The 17,585-nt window shown below is 62.9% G+C and overlaps 1 protein-coding gene across 2 annotated transcripts; it reads left to right on the forward strand.

The window, feature by feature from the left end:
- The first annotated feature begins 802 nt into the window (after positions 1-802).
- ANO8 (anoctamin 8) lies at positions 803-11,214 on the forward strand. 2 transcript variants are annotated; one of them, XM_075077129.1, is made up of 18 exons: positions 803-1,075; positions 3,878-3,988; positions 4,175-4,307; positions 4,385-4,523; positions 4,851-4,947; positions 5,298-5,414; positions 5,494-5,621; positions 5,863-6,024; positions 6,265-6,417; positions 6,489-6,615; positions 6,710-6,765; positions 6,857-6,931; positions 7,190-7,333; positions 7,713-8,384; positions 8,476-8,667; positions 8,747-8,878; positions 9,226-9,336; positions 9,455-11,214. In XM_075077129.1, the coding sequence occupies exons 1-18, from the start codon at positions 976-978 to the stop codon at positions 10,130-10,132; spliced, it is 3,327 nt and encodes a 1,108-aa protein (XP_074933230.1). In that variant the 5' UTR covers positions 803-975; the 3' UTR covers positions 10,133-11,214. The 2 variants fall into 2 exon arrangements, with proteins under 2 accessions (XP_074933230.1, XP_074933231.1); XM_075077130.1 differs by lacking the exon at positions 7,190-7,333.
- The last annotated feature ends 6,371 nt before the right edge of the window (positions 11,215-17,585 follow it).

Here is a 17,585-nt window from a genome sequence, read left to right on the forward strand (position 1 = left end):
AGCCAGCCTGTCCCCCCCCCCGCCTCCAGCTGCCGAAACACAGATGCCAGAGGAGGGGACGGCTCCTTGTGGCACCCTTCATGGGCGCTGGCACCCAGCCCCTGCCCCAAAATAGCCGTGGGCGTGCGCGGAGCTGGTGGGGGGGGGCGAGCGGGAGCTGGCTCGAGGGATGTCCCCCACCCCAACACCCACTCTGCCAGGGGGGCTCACAGCGTGCCCTGACCGGGCTGTGCTGGGTCCCAGGACCCTCTGGCTCGGGGGGGGGGGGGGGCTGGGTGGGGTCCCCCCCTTGGGTGGGGTCCCCGCCCGAGTGAGTGTGGCCGAGCTGTGGGGTGGGGGGCAGAGGAGGGCTCCCGAAAGGTCAGAGAGGCAGCGTGCAGCCCCGGTCGGGTTACCGGCCTGCCACCCCACCCCCCCCCCATGTCCCCCACCCCCACCCCCCCGCGGTCCCAGGTGCTCCAGGGAACAGCGTGACCGGTGGGGCTGAGCGCCGTGACGAGGCGGGGGGGCACGGGTGGGGTTGGGGGGGGGTGGGGGAAGATGCGGGGCAGCCCCGGGAGCAAGCGAGGTAAAGGGGGGCTGGGGATGCGAGGGGCAGCCCGGGAGGGGGGGGGGGGGGGGCGGGGGGGACCCTGGGGACGTGGGGCAGAGGCGGCAGCCGGGATGCTCCGTGTGTGTGTCCCCCTCCTCGGTGGGGTGGGGGGAGCCGCCGCCCTGCTCCCCGCAGAACCACCCCACGGGGCGCGGCCGGACACGCGTGGCCGGTGCAACCGGCGCTGGGGAGACGGCGGCCAACCAGACAATTAAAGGGGCCGGGAGCGCCGCGCTCCGCTCCGCTCCGCCGCCTTTGTCCCTCCCTCCTCCCGCCCGGCGGCACCGGCGGCGGCCCCGGCCCCGAGCCCGCAGCCACGGCGGCCCCCATGCACCGGCCCCCCCCGCCGCCGAGCCGCCGCCGCCGCCGCCGAGCCCCGCACCATGCCCGAGCCGCCGGTGGCAGCGCAGGACGGCGACCGGCCCCGGCGGGCCCCGGCCGGCGAGGAGCGAACGGAACCGGCGGCACCGACCGGCGTCCTGGGTAAGGTGGCACCGGACGGGAGCGGCCGCCCCCTCCCCCCCCCCCCCCCAACCCCGACAACCCCCTCCCGCCCCCCCCCCCCCCCCCCACCCGGGGCCGCTCCCTGCGGCTTCGTTGCGGATGTCGGCGGGGCTCGGCCGGGATGCGGCTCCCCGGTGATGCGGGGTGGGGGAGTCCGTGCCCCCCATGGGGCTGTGAGCGCCCCCCGAAAGGGTCCGTGCTCCCCCCAGGACAGCTCCGTGTGACCGTCCCCCCCCTCGGGGGTCCTGTCCCTGCGCCCCCACGGGGGTCTGTGGTCCTCCGGGGATTGGGGCTGTGTGTCTGTCCCCCCTGCTGGGACTGGTCCGTGCCCGCCCCCCCAATGGGGTCCACGCATAGGTCTGTGTCCCCGAGGATGTACCAGTGACCTCCACAGCATCATGTCTGTGCATCCCCCATGTCACCTCTGGGCCATGCAGCCCCCCCGGGAAGGTCCGTTTGCCCCCCCCAGGACAGGCCCATGCCCCCCCCCCAGACCAGCTCTGCGTCCCCCATGGCAGGGCTGAGGCAGAGCTGGGCAGCAGGTGCAGGACAGAGGCTTTGGGTTGGGATACCCCCAAGCTGGGGTTGGGGTCCCCCCCCCTCGCATGTCCTCAGGAGCAGGTGACGTCCCCATGGCTGTACCCGGGGTGGGTTGGGGTCCCCAGGGCAAGGCAGTGCAGGCAGGGCCTGCTGCCCGCCGTGCAGCTGAGCGGGAGGGTGACCCACTTTGTGTCCCCCCACCCCCGGGACATGGCTGCCTGTGGCAGGCGGCATCGCTGCTCCCCCAAATGCCTCCTTCTGTGGCGGCCGCGGGCTCCGCTCGGCGGCGGGGCAGCGACGTGCCCATCCCCGGCACGCTGCAGCTCCCATGACCTTATCCCTTACCCAAGGTGAGCAGCAGGGCCTCGGAGTGCCAGGGGAGCGGGTGGCTACGGGGACGAGCGGCAAAGGGGGGGACACAGGGATGCTCCATCTCTGCGCTTGACCGGCGCACCATGCGTGCTGGTTCGGTGATGGCACCGGCTGCCGGGAGGGGGCTGGGGGCTGCTCTCATTGGCAGTGGGGCAAGAAGGACCCCATGGCCAGAATGGGGCGAAAGCAGGGTCTGGCACCCTGTGCCCAGCCAGGGTGGGGGCGTAGGAGCGGCGCTGGGGACCCCCCTGCGGCTTGGCCACGTCGTTTCCCTTGACCTTGGGTATGAAAAAAACCCCTCCTGCACCTGGAGCCGAGGCCTTGGGGTGAGCGCCCAGCCGGCACCCCGCGTCCGGCGTCACCCCAGTTTGCACGCTGGCACACACGCGTGTGCAGGCTTCACCGTGCCCGTCGGCTGGGCCCGTGCGGTGCCCCCACCTCGCCGCCCGCGCTGCCAGCTGGGTTACACCGCTCCCGGCAGGGTGTAAATAATTCAGGGTGGGTGAGCTCACCCCGCCGGCGTCGGCGAGCTGCCCGGCGAGCATGGCTGAGGCGCCGCCGCCAGCACCGTGCACCCCCCCCGGCACCCCGGCAGCGCTGGGCCCGAGATGCGGGATGTGCCCCGGGGTGCAGGATCGGTCCCGCTCCGGGGGCGGCTGGCTGGCAGCCCGGCGCCGTCCCCGGATTTCGCCCACGGTGCCAGGACAGGGCAGTCTTTCAGAGCCTGGCGCCATGGCCCCTTCCCGACGGCGGCCGAGGCGATGAGTTTGTCAGGTCTCAGCCCAGCTGGCGGAGGGGACCTGCTTGGCTCCGCCAGCCTAGGGGGTTCTGGGGGTGCCCGGAGCCGGGGTGCATCCCTTGGGATGAGCTCCCGGAGCAGGTTTGGCATTTCCTGTTTTTCGGGGCTGGCAGGTCCCCGTGTGAGCAGTGTTTCCGGGGCCCCGGGACCTTCCCAGGCCTGGGGCAGCTGAAGAGACCGTGACATCCCCTGGGCATTGCTCAACCCGCCTCGTCCTGGCTCTGCCACCCTGGCTTAGGAGGGGAAACTGAGGCACGGAGGTGGCTGGCTGCACTGCTGGTGTGGGGCAGAAACGGGCTCCCATGGGGGGACCCACCCCAGCACCTTTGGGGACCCTCGTCCTGCCCTCCCTGCCAGCTCCGGGCAGCGTTTTAGGATGCGCCTGGTCCCCATTCGCCCTGAGAAGTTCAATGGGGATGCTGGGCATGGGGACGGCCTGTCCCCGCAGCGTGGGCACCCCGTAGGACAGGGGCCGTGTCCCTGTGCTGGCCCCCGCCGAGGGGTGACGAGGGGACCCTGGGGACCGTCCCCATCCTGCCTCCCCGCAGCGGCACGGGGCCTCCCTGGGTTTCCATGGAGACCGGCTGCTTTTTCGCTCCCCCCATTTTTCCTGCGGTTTCCCATCTCCCGGAGCCGCGGCCCTGCCGGATCCCGGCCCCACCAAGGGGCTGCGGGCAGAGGTGAGCAGTGGGGGGGCTGCAGGGGGGCACCCCAGGGCATCCTGCAGCAGCCGGCACCCCAGGGGTGCCAGGAGGTGCCGCCGGCTCCTCCCCGGCAGCTGTCAGGGCCTTTTTGGGCACCCTGAGCTGCCGGAGGAGAAACCTGAGCTGGGGCCAGCGTCACCACGAGCGGGGCCATGACCCGCTGCCATGGCCACTGCTTGGGGACAGCCACCGCCGGGGACATGCCGGGGGTCTCCACACCCATCCCACGCGCCGGCGGCTGAATCATTGGTGTTTCGGGGGCCGGTTCCCGGTGCTGCAGGTGGGGGGGGTGCCCTGTGGGGTCCCGCGGCAGCTCACCCCCTCCCTCCCTCCCTCCGTCCCTTCTTCCCTCTCTTCCCGCGGCAGATAAGCTCTTCGGGAAGCGGCTGCTCCAAGCTGGACGCTACATCATGTCCCACAAGGCCTGGATGAAGACGGTGCCCACGGAGAACTGCGACGTGCTCATGACCTTCCCAGGTAGGGGGATGCCTGGGGTACCCGGGGCAGGGGCTGGGGCTGGCAGTGCCGGTGTGGAGCACCGGGATGGCGGCGCGGAGCTGCAGCGGGGATGGGGGACGTGCAGAGGGATGGGCAGTGGGGTGAGCTGTGCTGGGAGACGTGGACACCCTGGTCCCTGCCGCGGTGCTGACCGGTGCCGTCCAGACACCACCGACGACCACACGCTGCTCTGGCTCCTCAACCACATCCGCCTCGGCATCCCCGAGCTCATCGTCCAGGTCCGGCACCACAAGCACACCCGCGTCTACGCCTTCTTTGTCACCGCCACCTACGAGAGGTAGGGTCCCAGCAATGTCCCCCAGCCCCCCGCCGCGTCCCCCAGCGTGTCCCCAGCCGCGTCTCCTCTCCCCGCAGTTTGCTGCGCGGGGCCGATGAGATCGGGCTGCGAAAGCCGGTGAAAGCCGAATTCGGTGGAGGCATGCGGAGCTTCTCCTGCGAGGAGGATTACATCTACGAGAACATCGAGAATGAGCTTTACTTCTTCACCTCTCAGGTGGGATGCGGAGGGATGAGGGACACGGGGCGGGGGTGCAGGGATGCTGGGCAAGGGTGCGGGGATGCAGGGATGCATGGATGCAGCATATGGGGTTGCAGGGACATGGGGCAGGGAAGGCAGGTCCTCTCCCCCTTCCCAGGTGAAGAAGGGGATCAGGGAGCCCCAGCTGTCCCCCAACCCAAGGATGTCCCCCAGGGACAAGGTGGGTCCAGGATGGGAACAGGACAGGGGCAGGGCCTGGGGACAGAGGTGTGGAAGGAGAGGGGCCGGGGGTCGGGCAGTGGGACCATCTCCCAGGGCTCAACCCCTGCTGCGGTGCCACAGGAACGGCAAAACATCATCAGGTACTGGCTGGAGAACCTGCGCGCCAAGCAGGGCGAGTCGCTGCACAACATCCACTTCCTCGAGGGGCAGCCCATCAGTGAGTACGGCACGGCACTGCCGCCCCGCTCCCTCTGCCCAAGCCATGCCATGGGGGCCCTGGAGGACACAAGCCCAGCAAGGGTCCCCTGTCGCCCCGTGTCCCCATCCCCGGGGCCGTGCGCTGGGTGGGGTGGTGGGCGTGCGGTGGCTGTGCCGCGCTGTGGCCGGGCAGCGCCTGGGTTGGGCACAGAGCCCCGATGTGCCACGGTCACCCCAAACCTGTCCTCCCTATTCTCTCTGCCCCAAACCTCACCGTGCCAGGGCCATCTGGGGACACACATGGGGGGGGCCAGGGCGGGCTGGCAGTGTCCCCGCAGCCCATCCCTCACCCCGTGCCCCGCGGCGCAGTCCCGGAGCTGGCAGCCCGCGGCGTCATCCAGCAGGTCTTCCCGCTGCACGAGCAGAGAATCCTCAAGCGGCTCATGAAGTCCTGGGTGCAGGCGGTCTGTGAGGCCCAGCCGCTCGGTAAGGTGTTGAGGGGGTGGCACGAGGGGAGGGTCTCGGGGTCCCAGCCCTGCTCATGCCCCCTCCTTGGCCCCTGCAGATGAGATCTGTGACTACTTTGGGGTGAAAATCGCCATGTACTTCGCCTGGCTGGGCTTCTACACCTCGGCCATGGTGTACCCCGCCGTCTTCGGCTCCATCCTCTACACCTTCACTGAGAGCGACCAGGTGAGAGGGGTCAGGAAATGGGGTAAATGCCCACATCTGGGGGTCATGGCGGGGGGTTTCCATCCCTCCTTGCTCCGGGCTTGCCCTATGGTGCTTCAGTACCGTAATTGCTGTGAGCTGGGAGGCTCCCAAGCCCATGATGGTGGGGCTGGGGCAGCACTGGGTGGCTCCCCAGGGCTGTGGGGGGTGTCAGGGATGGGGGGGACCGATCCCGGTGCAGTTGGTGCCATCCGTCCCACAGACCAGCCAGGACATCTGCTGCGTGGTTTTTGCCATCTTCAATGTCATCTGGGCCACCCTCTTCCTCGAGGAGTGGAAGCGCCGTGGGGCTGAGTTTGCCTACAAGTGGGGGACACTGGACACCCCGGCTGAGTCCATCGAGGAGCCCCGTCCCCAGTTCAGGGTAAGCCCTGGGGAGGGGGCTTCCCATGCCTGGGCGGGTCCCTGGGGCTGGGGGTCTGGCTGAGCCCCCCCAAACCCCGACGAGCCACCCAGGCTCGGTGCAGAGAACTGGCACATTTGTGACACCCCTCACCCCTGTGCCCCAAGTGGGTCGCACCAGCACTGGGGTCATGGAGGGATCCCGTGGGGCTCCCCACAGCTGGGGAGGGTCACGAACGACTGTCCCCCTGCTTCCTGCCAGGGCATTAAGAGAATCAGCCCCGTGACCAGCACAGAGGAGTTTTACTACCCGCCATGGAAGCGCCTGCTCTTCCAGTGCCTGGTCAGCCTCCCCGTCTGCCTCGCCTGCCTCTTCTTCGTCTTCCTCCTCATGCTGGGCTGCTTCCAGCTCCAGGTGGGCCCTCATCCCACCTGCGTCGGGCTGCCAGCCCCCCCTCCACGCTGACCCCATCCCCGTCCCTGCAGGAGTTTGTGCTGAGCATCCAGGAGCTGCCCCGGATCATCCGTTTCCTCCCCAAAATTGTCCTGGCCATCATTGTCAGCGCCTGCGACGAGGTTTACAAGAAGATCGCGTACTGGCTAAACGACATGGGTGCGTGGGGGTGGCACCCGGGGGTGCTCTTGGCAGGGCTGGGTGCTGGGACCCCCCCGAGCCCCACCCCGAACCCCCCTCCTCTGCTTTGCAGAGAATTACCGCCTGCAGAGTGCCTACGAGAAACACCTCATCATCAAAATCGTCCTGGTGAGAGGGGGCCCTGCGGCCCTGGGGGGGACGGGGGGACCGGGGGGGTCCCAGTGGCCACCCCACGCTCACCCCCCCACCTCTCCCACAGTTTCATTTTGTAAATTCATACCTGAGTCTTTTCTACATCGGTTTCTACCTCAAAGACATGGAGCGGCTGAAGGAGGTAAGTGCCGTGCTTGGGGGTGGTGGGGCCAGCCTGAGCTCCCCTGGCGTCGCCCAGACGGACGGACGGATGTCCTCAGCCCACCCCTGCCACCATCCCCTCGGCGCCCTCCCGCGGGGCCGGTGTCCCCGCATGCCCCCACCGCAGTCCCTGGCTGCTGTGCTCCCGGCCGGAGGCTGTGCCGGGTCCCCAGCTCCTGCTCCTGCTCATGATCTCTCTCTGTCTGTCTGTCTGTCTGTTCTTCTGTCCCTTCCACAGCTCCTGCTCATCTTCTCTCTCTCCCAAAGCCTCGTGCGTCAGCTCAAAGAGGCTCTCCTTCCCTTCATCCTCCTCCACCTCCACCTCTCTCTCATCTTCTTTAAGGGCCTCCTGGGCTTTTGCTGGAGACTGGGAGTATCCAAAGTAGGAGCGGGGAGGGAGGGGTCCGGGTGTCCCCACACACACACCCCCCCCCTCGCACCCCACCCCAGGACCCCCGCTGTCCCCAGGAGGGATTGGGGCGACCCCCGCCTTGGCTCTGCTCCGGCTGGCGGTGGCACACATGGCCCCGGCGCCGCCGAGGTCCCATCCCATCAGTTGTCACCAATGGGGGGTGTGGGGGGGTGTCGCAGGAGCAGGGGGACACCAGGCATGGGTGCCCCGCTCTGCCAGCACTATCCCAGGAAGGCGCAGGGACCCCGCGGGGGCAGGCAATGGGGATGCAGGGACACATGCACACCCTCCTCTGGGTGCTGTCCCCCCCCTCCCCGGGTGACAGCGTGCGCCCCGTGTCCCCGCGCAGATGCTGGCCACGCTGCTCATCACCCGCCAGTTCCTGCAGAACGTCAGGGAGGTGTCGCAGCCCCACCTGTACCGCCGGCTGCGCCGGGGGGACCTCAACCTCCGCAGCCTCCGCCAGCTCGCCCACACCGTCCTCTGCCTGCTCGCCCCCCGCCGCCACCCCCCGGCCCCCCCCGAGGGGTCACGGGGGGAGAAGAAGTGTCTGAACGGGGGCTGCGGGGTGCCAGAGGAAGAGGAGGAGGAGGAAGAGCGGCGTGAGTCAGACTCGGAGGAGGAGAGCGCCCTGGATTGCGGGTTGAAGCTGAAGAAGGTGAGCTTCATCGAGAAGGCGGAGCGGCGCGGTGTGGAGCCCGGCGGCCCCGAGGATGAGAGCTTCCTCGAGGAGGGCAGCCCCACCATGGTGGAGAAGGGCATGGACCCCGCGTCCGTCTTTGAGCTGTGCGAGGATGAGGAGGAGGCCGAAGGTCCCCCCTGCAGCCCCGTCAAGGCATTGGAGCCGACAGTGGTCCCGCGGGCCGGCCGGAGGAGGCGGGCAGCGGAGAGCCGGGAGGAGGAGGAGGGTGAGGAGGAAGGGCGGAGGCGCAACCGGGCATCGTGGATCGACCCGCCGGAGGAGGACTATTCCACGCAGCTGACGCAGGCAGAGGTGGAAAGCTGCATGAAGAAGTACGAGGTGAGCGGCCCCAAGGGGGAGCCCCGGGTTCTTGTGCAACTCCTCCCTGCCCCCACTGTAACACGCTCTTCCTCCTCCTCTTCCTCCCCAGGACACCTTCCAGGACTATCAGGAGATGTTCATCCAGTTTGGCTACGTGGTGCTCTTCTCCTCCGCCTTCCCCTTGGCCGCCATGTGCGCCCTGGTGAACAACATCATCGAGATCCGGAGCGATGCCTTCAAGCTGTGCACGGGGCTCCAGCGTCCCTTCGGCCAGCGGGTCGAGAGCATTGGGCAGTGGCAGGTGGGCTGGGGGCAGGGAGGGGGCCTCATGGGGGTCCCAGCTGCCCGGGGCCTCATCCCTGGCACTGTTGCTCTTGCAGAAGGTGATGGAAGCCATGGGTGTCCTGGCCATCGTGGTCAACTGCTACCTGATCGCCCAGTGCGGGCAGCTCCAGCGCCTCTTCCCCTGGCTCAGCCCCGAGGGAGCCATCATCTCCGTGGTGGTGCTGGAGGTACGGTGCTCGCGCCCGGGGCTTGCACCCACCAGCTCCGTGGCCGTCTGTTATTGTAGGGTCTCCCGGTGCGCGCGAACGTGGTCTCTTGGCTCAGCCAGCCAAGGGCTCCCGCAGACCTTCACCTCCAGGGATGGGGTCCCTAAACCCTCTGCTGGAACCCCAGGCAGCTCCCTTGCAGGCAGCGGGTGCTGCCAGGCAATGCAACGGGGCCCAGAATCCCCCAGGCTGTTATTGTAGGGTCTCTCTGGCCCCCCCATCCCTTGCGGGGTGCGTTTTGGGAGGGGCCGGCGGTGCCTACAGGGTCGGGGTGGGGATGCTCAGCCGGACCCCCGTTCCCCCTGCAGCACTTTGCCCTATTCCTGAAGTACATCATCCAAGTGGCCATCCCCGACATCCCTGCCTGGGTGGCCGAGGAGATGGCCAAGCTGGAATACCAGCGCCGTGAGGCCTTCAAGGTAGGCAATGCCAGGTCGGGACCCTCCCTGGGGCCGAGCATGGAGCTGGGACCCCTCCATCCCCGGGGCCGTGGGCTCCCCGAGGTGTCCCTGCGGCTGACGTGCTCCCCATTGACAGAAGCACGAGCGGCAGGCGCAGCATCACTTCCAGCAGCAGCAGCGGCGCAAGCGGGAGGAAGAGGAGCGGCAGCGGCACGCCGAGTACCAGGCCCGCAAGGAGCGCGAGTCCAGCCGTGACGAGGCCAAGCCCGAGGCCGCCGGGCAGGACCCGGCCCACGAGAAGAGCCAGGGCAAAGGGAAGGGCTCCGGGGGCACCTCGCATGGCTCTGACAAGCCCAAGCGACCCAGCTCCCTCCTGGCCACCAACAACGTGATGAAGCTGAAGCAAATCATCCCTTTGCAGGGCAAGTTCCTCTCCGGGGGTGCCGGGGCCGGCAGCACGGCCGCCGCCAGGTCCCCCCAGTCTCCTACCGGCAGCGAGAACAAACTCCCCGGCTTCCTCAGCTTCAAGTTCCTGAAATCTCCTGAGACTAAGCGGGATGCGGGGACCGAGAAGGTCCAATCGCCCACAAAGCCATTCAATCCCAGCAAGCTCTTCAATTTCGGCAAGTCCGAAGGGGCCGGGGGCAACGGCACCGCGGCCACTGCCTCCCCCCAGCCCCGGCCCGGCCCCTCGGTGGACACGGGCGAGCGGCCAGTCCCCAGCAAGTCCCATCTCAATGGGGTGCCGGAGGAGGGGAGTCGAGATGAGCCAGAGAGCCGGGCAGAGGAGGAGAGTGGGGGCTATAAACTCTAACTGGACCTTTTGGGGAGCGGGAGCAAGCGGGGCTGCCCATTCCCTTCTCCAGGCAGCCATGGACATCGTCACCCTCTTGCCTCCCCTCGCCATCCCCCGCCGCAGGGAGCGCAGGGCTGGGCTGAGCCCGCCGGGTGCCAGCGCTGGCCCCTCGCTCTGCACCGTCCCCCTCCGCCGCGTCCCCTCGCACCCCTCCAGCCCCTCTGCCGGGACCTGCCGCCGCCCCGGCTTCAGCTCCGGTGGGCGTCCGGCCGCATCCTGCACCAAGGACACCTGAGCAAAGCGCCGTCGGTGTGAGCAGCAGCGGGGTCTGGCTGCGGCCTCGAGTGGAGCATCCCGACAGGTTTCCCTCCTGCGCCCCTCTGCAGGCTCACGAGAGGGAGAGGGAAGATGTCCAGGTCCAGCTCTGCACCGCGAGCCTGGGGTCCCAGCCACCGGCTCGCACCCACCGCCCCGAGGAGACACTGCGGTCCAGCCCAAGGAGACGCGGGGGAGCTCGGTGCTGCCAGATTCACCAGGACCATCCCACCAGGCTGGGCACCACGTCCCCGATCGCGGAGGGATGAGACCGGGGCGCTCGCAGGAGCCGTGGTGAGAGGAGCCCGATCCACCCGTGCCTACAGCCCCTGCCGTACAGCCATCTCCCGGGGTCCCGCCAGCACCGGGGCCATGCCCTGCTCCGTCCCACTCCCAGCAGCCTCCACATGGATTCCTTCCCAGCACCGGGACATTTTCCTGCCCAAAGCCCGGATAGCCGGGAGGGAGGGGGGCAAGCGGCAAGCGCCAGCCACCTGGATTCCCATGCATGGGCAGCATTTCTTGCACTAAAACCGAAACAAAATCCAACGCAAGCGACTCTCTCTCCCCTTCTTCGTCTGACGGCTCGAGGCAGCCGAGGCGAGAGCTGGCGCCGGTGCTGCGGTCAGCAGAGCCCAGCCAGGTGTGGGCAGCGGCCCCAGCAACTGCAACGTGAGCCGGGACGGTCCCTTCCCCTCTCCGCTTTCTTATTTCGTGGAATTATTTCGCAATAAGGCGCTCGCACACGGAGGTCGTGCCGGAGCCCGGGAGAAGGAGCGAGGATTGGGGCGGGGGGGGAATGCGAGCTCTGCGCAAGGGCAGGGTAGGGGGGGGTGGGTGGGAGCAGCTTCGCTTCTGCCAGGGCAAAGGTTTTGCTGTCGCTGGGTCTAGTCTTAGTCCTTTAACGGCCCCCATCCTCGCTCGGGCTGTGCGGGGAAGGGGCTGCGATGCAGCTGCTCCTCGCTTTTCAGCAGCTCTGCTCGGTGCTGCTTTGCTTTAGGGGCCAGGACGGGGCGGTGGCACCCCAACACGGTGCTCACGGGTGTCCTGGCTGGGGACATCCAGCCCCACCGGCTCCCTCCTGCCCCTCACCGCCAGCTCTGCTCTCTGCCCGCCAGCCACCGACCATTTCCAAAGCAAGCAGGGGAGAGGCGGGGGGCTGTCGGGAGCCAGGGGGGACGGCCGGGCAGCCGCCCCATCACTGTGCCTGGTCCAGGCCCGGGTGGTCAGGCGGGGTCTGCGCACCCCTCTCTCCCCAAGGCCTGGGCTGTAGAAAACATCAGGTTGTTTTTTCCTCCCCTGTCTCTTTCCTCGCATCATGCAATTTTTTTTGGTCTTTGAAACAAGCCATTTTATACAGCAATAAGGGCAGGAGAGGGCAAAGGCTTTATCTGCTGCTCCGCTCACCTGTGCTGCCAGCGCAGGAGCCGAGGTGCTGCTGATGGTCCACGACAGGCAGGGAGATGCTCTCCAGGGCCGAGGTCACCGTCCCCTGCGTTGGGGTGGGCTCCCTGTGCTGCAGCGGGGACGAGAGCCCTGTGGCGGCTGGGGCCAGCCCTGAGCTTTGCCGTCAGTGGGGCTGCAGGGCCAGGCCTGGCTCCCCGCAGGCAGCCGTGGAGCTGGGGCAGAGCCCTCCCTGGGGCATATGGGACCACCGGTCCCCCCTCGCCCTCCCACACCAGCCATGCCCTCTCCCGGTGCGAGGAACGGAGGATGCGGGAGAGATTTCTGGGGCGAGGCCAGGGGGAAAAAAAGGGAGCGCTGGGAAACTGGGGCAGATGAGCCCTCGGAAACCCAGCGAGACCAGCACCGCCGCGGCCGTGCCCCGGAGCGGGAGCAGCAGGAGCGTGTTAAATGATGGCAGGAGAAAAGACCGGGTAACCCAAAACCATCCAGCCCTGCTTTGGCTCGGCCCCCTGCCGCTCACCCCACGCCTCTGCTCTGCCTGCACGCCCCCCTCCCAGATCAGGCCGGGCTGCGGGCACAGAGCGCTCCCCCCCTTTCTCCAATTTCATTTGGTTTCTCTGCTTGGGTTGGGCTGGTCGGGGCCGGCTCTCATCTCTGCCACCGTTGAACACACGCTGGGCTTAAAGGGAGTTTCTTTTACCCCGTTTCCCTCCTGAGAGTAACGGCCCTGGTACCATCTATTCCTCTCCGGAGGAGAGGGCAGGGGCCCGCTGCTGCCACGACCCCGCCAGGCCAGGGCGTTTTTAAACATTTCTCTCTACAAATTATTTCTACAAGCGGCCGCCTGTCCGGTATCTCACTCTTCGGGGCAGTTACTGTACAAAGGAGGGAAGAGTTAAGTTGCTTTGGTTGGTTTTGTTTTTTTTTTCTTTTTCCTTGCTGTGTTTTATTTCTTTGGAAATTAAATGAAATGAAGGGGGTTATTTATTTCTTTTTAATTTATTTTGTCATATTTTTGTAAAACCTGCAGAAATGCAATAAAAAAAATATATTTCAACAAGCCCCAGGCGTGGGCTAAATTATTGCCCGCAGCGGCTTGCGCAGCGCATCTGCTCAGGGGACGAGTCTCAGGTCTCCCGTCCCTGGGGAAGGGGACGTCAGGGACGCCATCACCCTTCCCAGTCCTCTAACGCAGGGCAAAGCTTCGAGACAGCGACCCAAGGACAAGCCCTCCGGCCGCCACATGCGCGTATTGTCACGTAGAGGAAGAATGAAGAAAGTTATAATCCTCTAAATTCTGCAAATTTATTATACACAGTATCAAACATGGAATAGTTTAAAAATAAATGCAAAAGATCCAACAGGCATGACATTCGACTAACAGTGTATTTACAGTCACTCCACGAGGGCAGCCCTTCTGCCAACATGCAGCTTTCAGGAAAAACCACCTTCTCCCAAGCCCCACAAGACAACATTTTTGCAAAAGAGGGAAATTCAAGTTGCTAAGACAGGTCGGAAGTAACACAGGCTCAGAAGCTCCACGCTGCGCTGCAAAAAAACCCAGCCCGGGATTGCGTGTGCCGAACGGACCGGAGGAGTTTAAAAGCGGTTGCGGATGACAGAAAGCTCCGAGCCGCTCGGCCGTGACGCGTGACCGGCCAAGGACAGGGTGGTTTAACTAAAAATACCCAATAAAGCCTGTTAATGGCACACTGTGCGCCGATTAATAAGACATGAATGTGTTGGAAATCAGCACAACTGTAGCACAGACGAGGCGGTGACTCAGCTCCGACCATCCGTTCAGATTTCATGCTATTTCTTACAGTAAGTGATTAGTCATCCCATGTCCTGCATCCCCGAGAGCCATCGTTGAGGAACGAAGCCGACAGCTAGCCCTGCTCTCTGCTAGCTCACTCCGCTGCCTCCGTGCCCCTCAGCCCCTTTCGCGCTCACACATACATGCCTCTTACCAAAGCAGGGGAGAGTACCTGACCTGTCAGACCGTCCAATATCACGTCTCTCAAAAAACAAAAGCACTGTGCGCGTTTAACGGCAGCATCCCAGGGATTGCGGCACCGCGGTTCAGCGAACCGGGCCGAGCCGTCCTGGGGATGTTTACGGAGCTGGGAGCAACGAGGCAAAGCGCAACGCTCCCGCCAGTCGCCAGCCAAATGAAGTTCACTTCGGTCATGAAGGCGAGGAAATGAAAAGCAGAGCTGTAGCACAAAGAGCACGGGGCAGCCGTAGGGCGGCTTGGCCTTCCCACCGGGCCGGCGAGCCGAGGAGCGGGGCCACCTCTCACCTCCGAGCACCCCGAGGAGTCGGCTGGGGGAAGGAGCACGAGACGGCGGAAAAACCTCGTCTGCAACCGCAGCGCTCGCGGCGGCAAATGCTGCTCCACAGGCGAACCCGCTCGCCCCAGCGCCGCCCAACTGATTCAGGCAGCCACCTCCCATATGAGAAAAAAAAAAACCAATCCTGATTTGAAGTAGGGGCGAGTTTTAACACCGCTGCCCTTCGATCTCGCCAGCCGCACGCTCACTTTCGGGTTTGCATCAGCAAAACTTGCAACTCTACCACAAAGGTTAAAGCCACTCAGACTCCTCAAAAAGCATTAAGACCACCAGTAAGACTTATTTTTAAATTCCTAGAACAAGCCAATTCTAAAAAATCACGCACGTAGGGAGCCTTAGTTCTTCATATTTGGGGACATACTAGGAAAGTTTTGCCTTTAAAACAAAATCTCAGTGTCAAATTGAATTTGAAGGCTGATATTTCATTCCCTTGTTTCAGTTAAAGGTGTTCTTCCCTGCAGGGCAGGTTCAGCCTTTTCAATATCTAAGAGATGTTTTTCTTCCCAGTAGTTCAAAAAAAAAAAAAAAAAAAAAAAAGAGAGGTTCTAGAAGTCCTCTCTCCTCCCTGACATTAAACTCTCAAGATGACACTCATCTTTTATGTAAAATATACCTCAGCTGCCAGCACATGCGTTTCAGGACAAGCTCTGCAAGCCGATGCCGTGACAGTAAGTCATTCGGTGTAGGCTGGACACAACCATTAGTCCCGTAAGGAAGCTGTCAGCTGGCGCAGCCGCTCCACCTGGACAGCCTGCTGACTCAGCCTTTTCAGGTGATCACTAGCAGCGAACACCCCAGAGCAGCTGTTAGCGACACCCCGGGGCTGCACCCTCCGCTGTCAGGTCACAGACGTCGTGAACCAGCAGCAGAGAGACCCAAAAGCGCGGTCAGCGCGGCGTGAAGGTCAGCCTGCGCTTAACCAAAGCCACAGTGCAATCCCTGCCTTCCGTGCACAGGGGCCAGCGCATCCTGTGCGCTGCTCCCAAAAATACTCCTGGCTGCTCCCTGGTACGTGCAGCCCTCTTCTCTTTAAAGAAAAGGATTTCCCGCTCTCTGTTACACATCATCAAATGTAAGACAAAACCTGACACGGAGAGAGATCAGCTGGAACCCCTCTGGTCACCGGCAGCGTGTCGCACAATTCCTCTGTCGCCAGGCTGATGTCATTAATCCAGGAAAACAAATTTGTTTTCCTGTTATATATATGCAGGTCTTAAAAAAAACTCTTAAAAAATGAAGCTAGTGCTATACAAACAAGCCAGGAAACGGTAAGTGGTAGCATAGCTGATAGCTGCAGTGTTAGAAAAAAAAAATCCAAGACTCCTGCTTAGTCTTTTCCCTTAAGGCCAGCGTCAAGGAGCTCACCAAAAACACACAGCTTTGAAGCTGTTATAACTACCTAGAAGAGAGTGAAAATCTTAAGGTTAACATCCAGCATGTTCAAAATTTGCCTCACAGGAAACAGTCCAAACGCCGACGACTGAACCGCTGCATAAGGCACGCAGTGGGGAGGGAAGGAAACCCATTTTCCAGCCGATCCTACTCCGAAGCCAACCTCACAGCCTTCCCCACACCGTTGGTACAGCCCCGAACAGCTGCGCGCCCGTGGAGCTCGCTGACAGCCTGGCGCACGTATCGGGGCGACAGAAAACAGCGTTCGCGTTAAGCGCGTCCTTTGGATTCATCACGACCCGGCTCAGCAACCAGCTCCCAACAGTCATCGGGACACGCAGCCCAGACACCCAAACCAGTACGTCGCTGGTGCTTCGTGTCTTGCCAAGGCTAAGAAAACAAGTCAATTTTTGTTTTTAAATCACATCTAACATATCTAAGTGATTCTAAAAGCCTGCCCTCTTACAGTGAAACGCATCTAAACGCATCCTCTTAGTGAAACGCTTCTAAAAACTTCTGCCCGCCTTCGGTGCTCCTGTGGTAAAGAGGTTAAACCCACAACAGCTTCAGCCCAAGCTGAGTCACAGATGGGGAGCCGAGCAGCTCCCCTTCCCATCCACGTCTCCATCCTGCCGCTCGCTGCAGCACAACGTGGTTTCAGGGCTTGTCAAAACACACTTCTGCACATGCTTGCAAGCTCCGTAAGCTCTGCTAACGGTCCTCCACAACTTGCCAGCTTCGTACAAAAACAAACCTTCCTGCCACAGGTTCTGCTGCGTTTTGCACTTCCCGGTGCTCATCACTTGGAAGGGACCCCCGGAGGCCCCCTCCCACGCCAGGCACAGGCGATACCGAATGCAGACAGGGTTGCTCGTGGCATCGCTCCTTTGGGTCTCAAAAAACTTCCGAGGACAGAAACAGGAAACACCTTGAAAACTGAACACGCCAGCGTCACCTGACGGAGCGTACTCTGACAAAATAAACTGACCCAGCGAACTCCAGGAGTCAACCATCAGTGCAAACAACAAACTCAGACTCTGCTGCCCAGACACAGCTACCTGTGAATTCACAGGAGGACAGAACGTGTTAAAAGTCTGCCCTTTCCTTCAACATCTTCCCACCTCTAACTCTCATGTATTTTTTGTTACTACTTCTCCCCTAAAAAAACCTGGAAGTAATCATATGCTATTAAGAATTAACCTAAACAAAACTTTAGTCTCCCTGCACATCAGTCACTAGTGTATTTTTAGGTTAGAAAAAGGCAGCGCCTAGCTTTTTAATATTCCAAACTTACCCAGCATACATCTAATTGCTCGCATCGGGCACAAGCTCCAGCGCTGTTTAACACGGGACAGACGCCCGAACAGGACAGCCTGCTGGGAGGAGCTGCTCCTAGACGGACCCACCGTCCCCTAACATCAAGAAACACGTTTCTGCCGCTTTGACTTTTGAGAAAAAGATGCACTATTCAACTAAAAAACCCAAAGTTCCAATCTCTGACAAAGTATCTCAAGTTTTCATTAAAAAACCCAAACTTTTAGTATACATTGGTAACAGAAACAATAGAAATACCACTATGCAGACATATACAAAAAACCCCTGAGGGTCACTAAATCTCAGTCACTTGGTAACAAGAGAGTCTGGAAGTCAGAGGAGCTAGGTATTATACAAACAGCAAAAACCCAGGGCTTGTTTGTTTGTTTGTTTTTCAAACATTTTTGTTGTTGTTTTCAATGCACTAAGGCACCAGGAAGTCACAGTTAGGCAAATAAGGTCTTCCATGCAACATTCAATCCCGATACACTTACCATGTATTAAACAGACGTGAATATAGGATCAAAGTGCAATAGCTTGAGGACAGCGCTCTTGAGCCAGTAGCAGCACAGAAAGTGAGTTGGAGAAGGAAGGAGGGAGTGAGCTCTCGCTTCGGGGCGGCTGGGATGTCAAAAGGCTCGCTGTGGGTATCAGAAATCCATACTGCGTGTGCACAGCCGCCAATGCCA

This window comes from Phalacrocorax aristotelis, chromosome W (assembly GCF_949628215.1).
Source record: "Phalacrocorax aristotelis chromosome W, bGulAri2.1, whole genome shotgun sequence".
Lineage (NCBI taxonomy): Eukaryota > Metazoa > Chordata > Aves > Suliformes > Phalacrocoracidae > Phalacrocorax > Phalacrocorax aristotelis.

Coding starts and splice junctions, on each gene's coding strand:
- ANO8 (XM_075077129.1), top strand. CDS start 976: ATGCCCGAGCCGCCGGTGGCAGCGCAGGACGGCGACCGGCCCCGGCGG. Junction 6,766..6,856: donor TCATCATCAAAATCGTCCTG/GTGAGAGGGGGC, acceptor CCTCTCCCACAG/TTTCATTTTGTAAATTCATA. Junction 7,334..7,712: donor GGAGACTGGGAGTATCCAAA/GTAGGAGCGGGG, acceptor GTCCCCGCGCAG/ATGCTGGCCACGCTGCTCAT.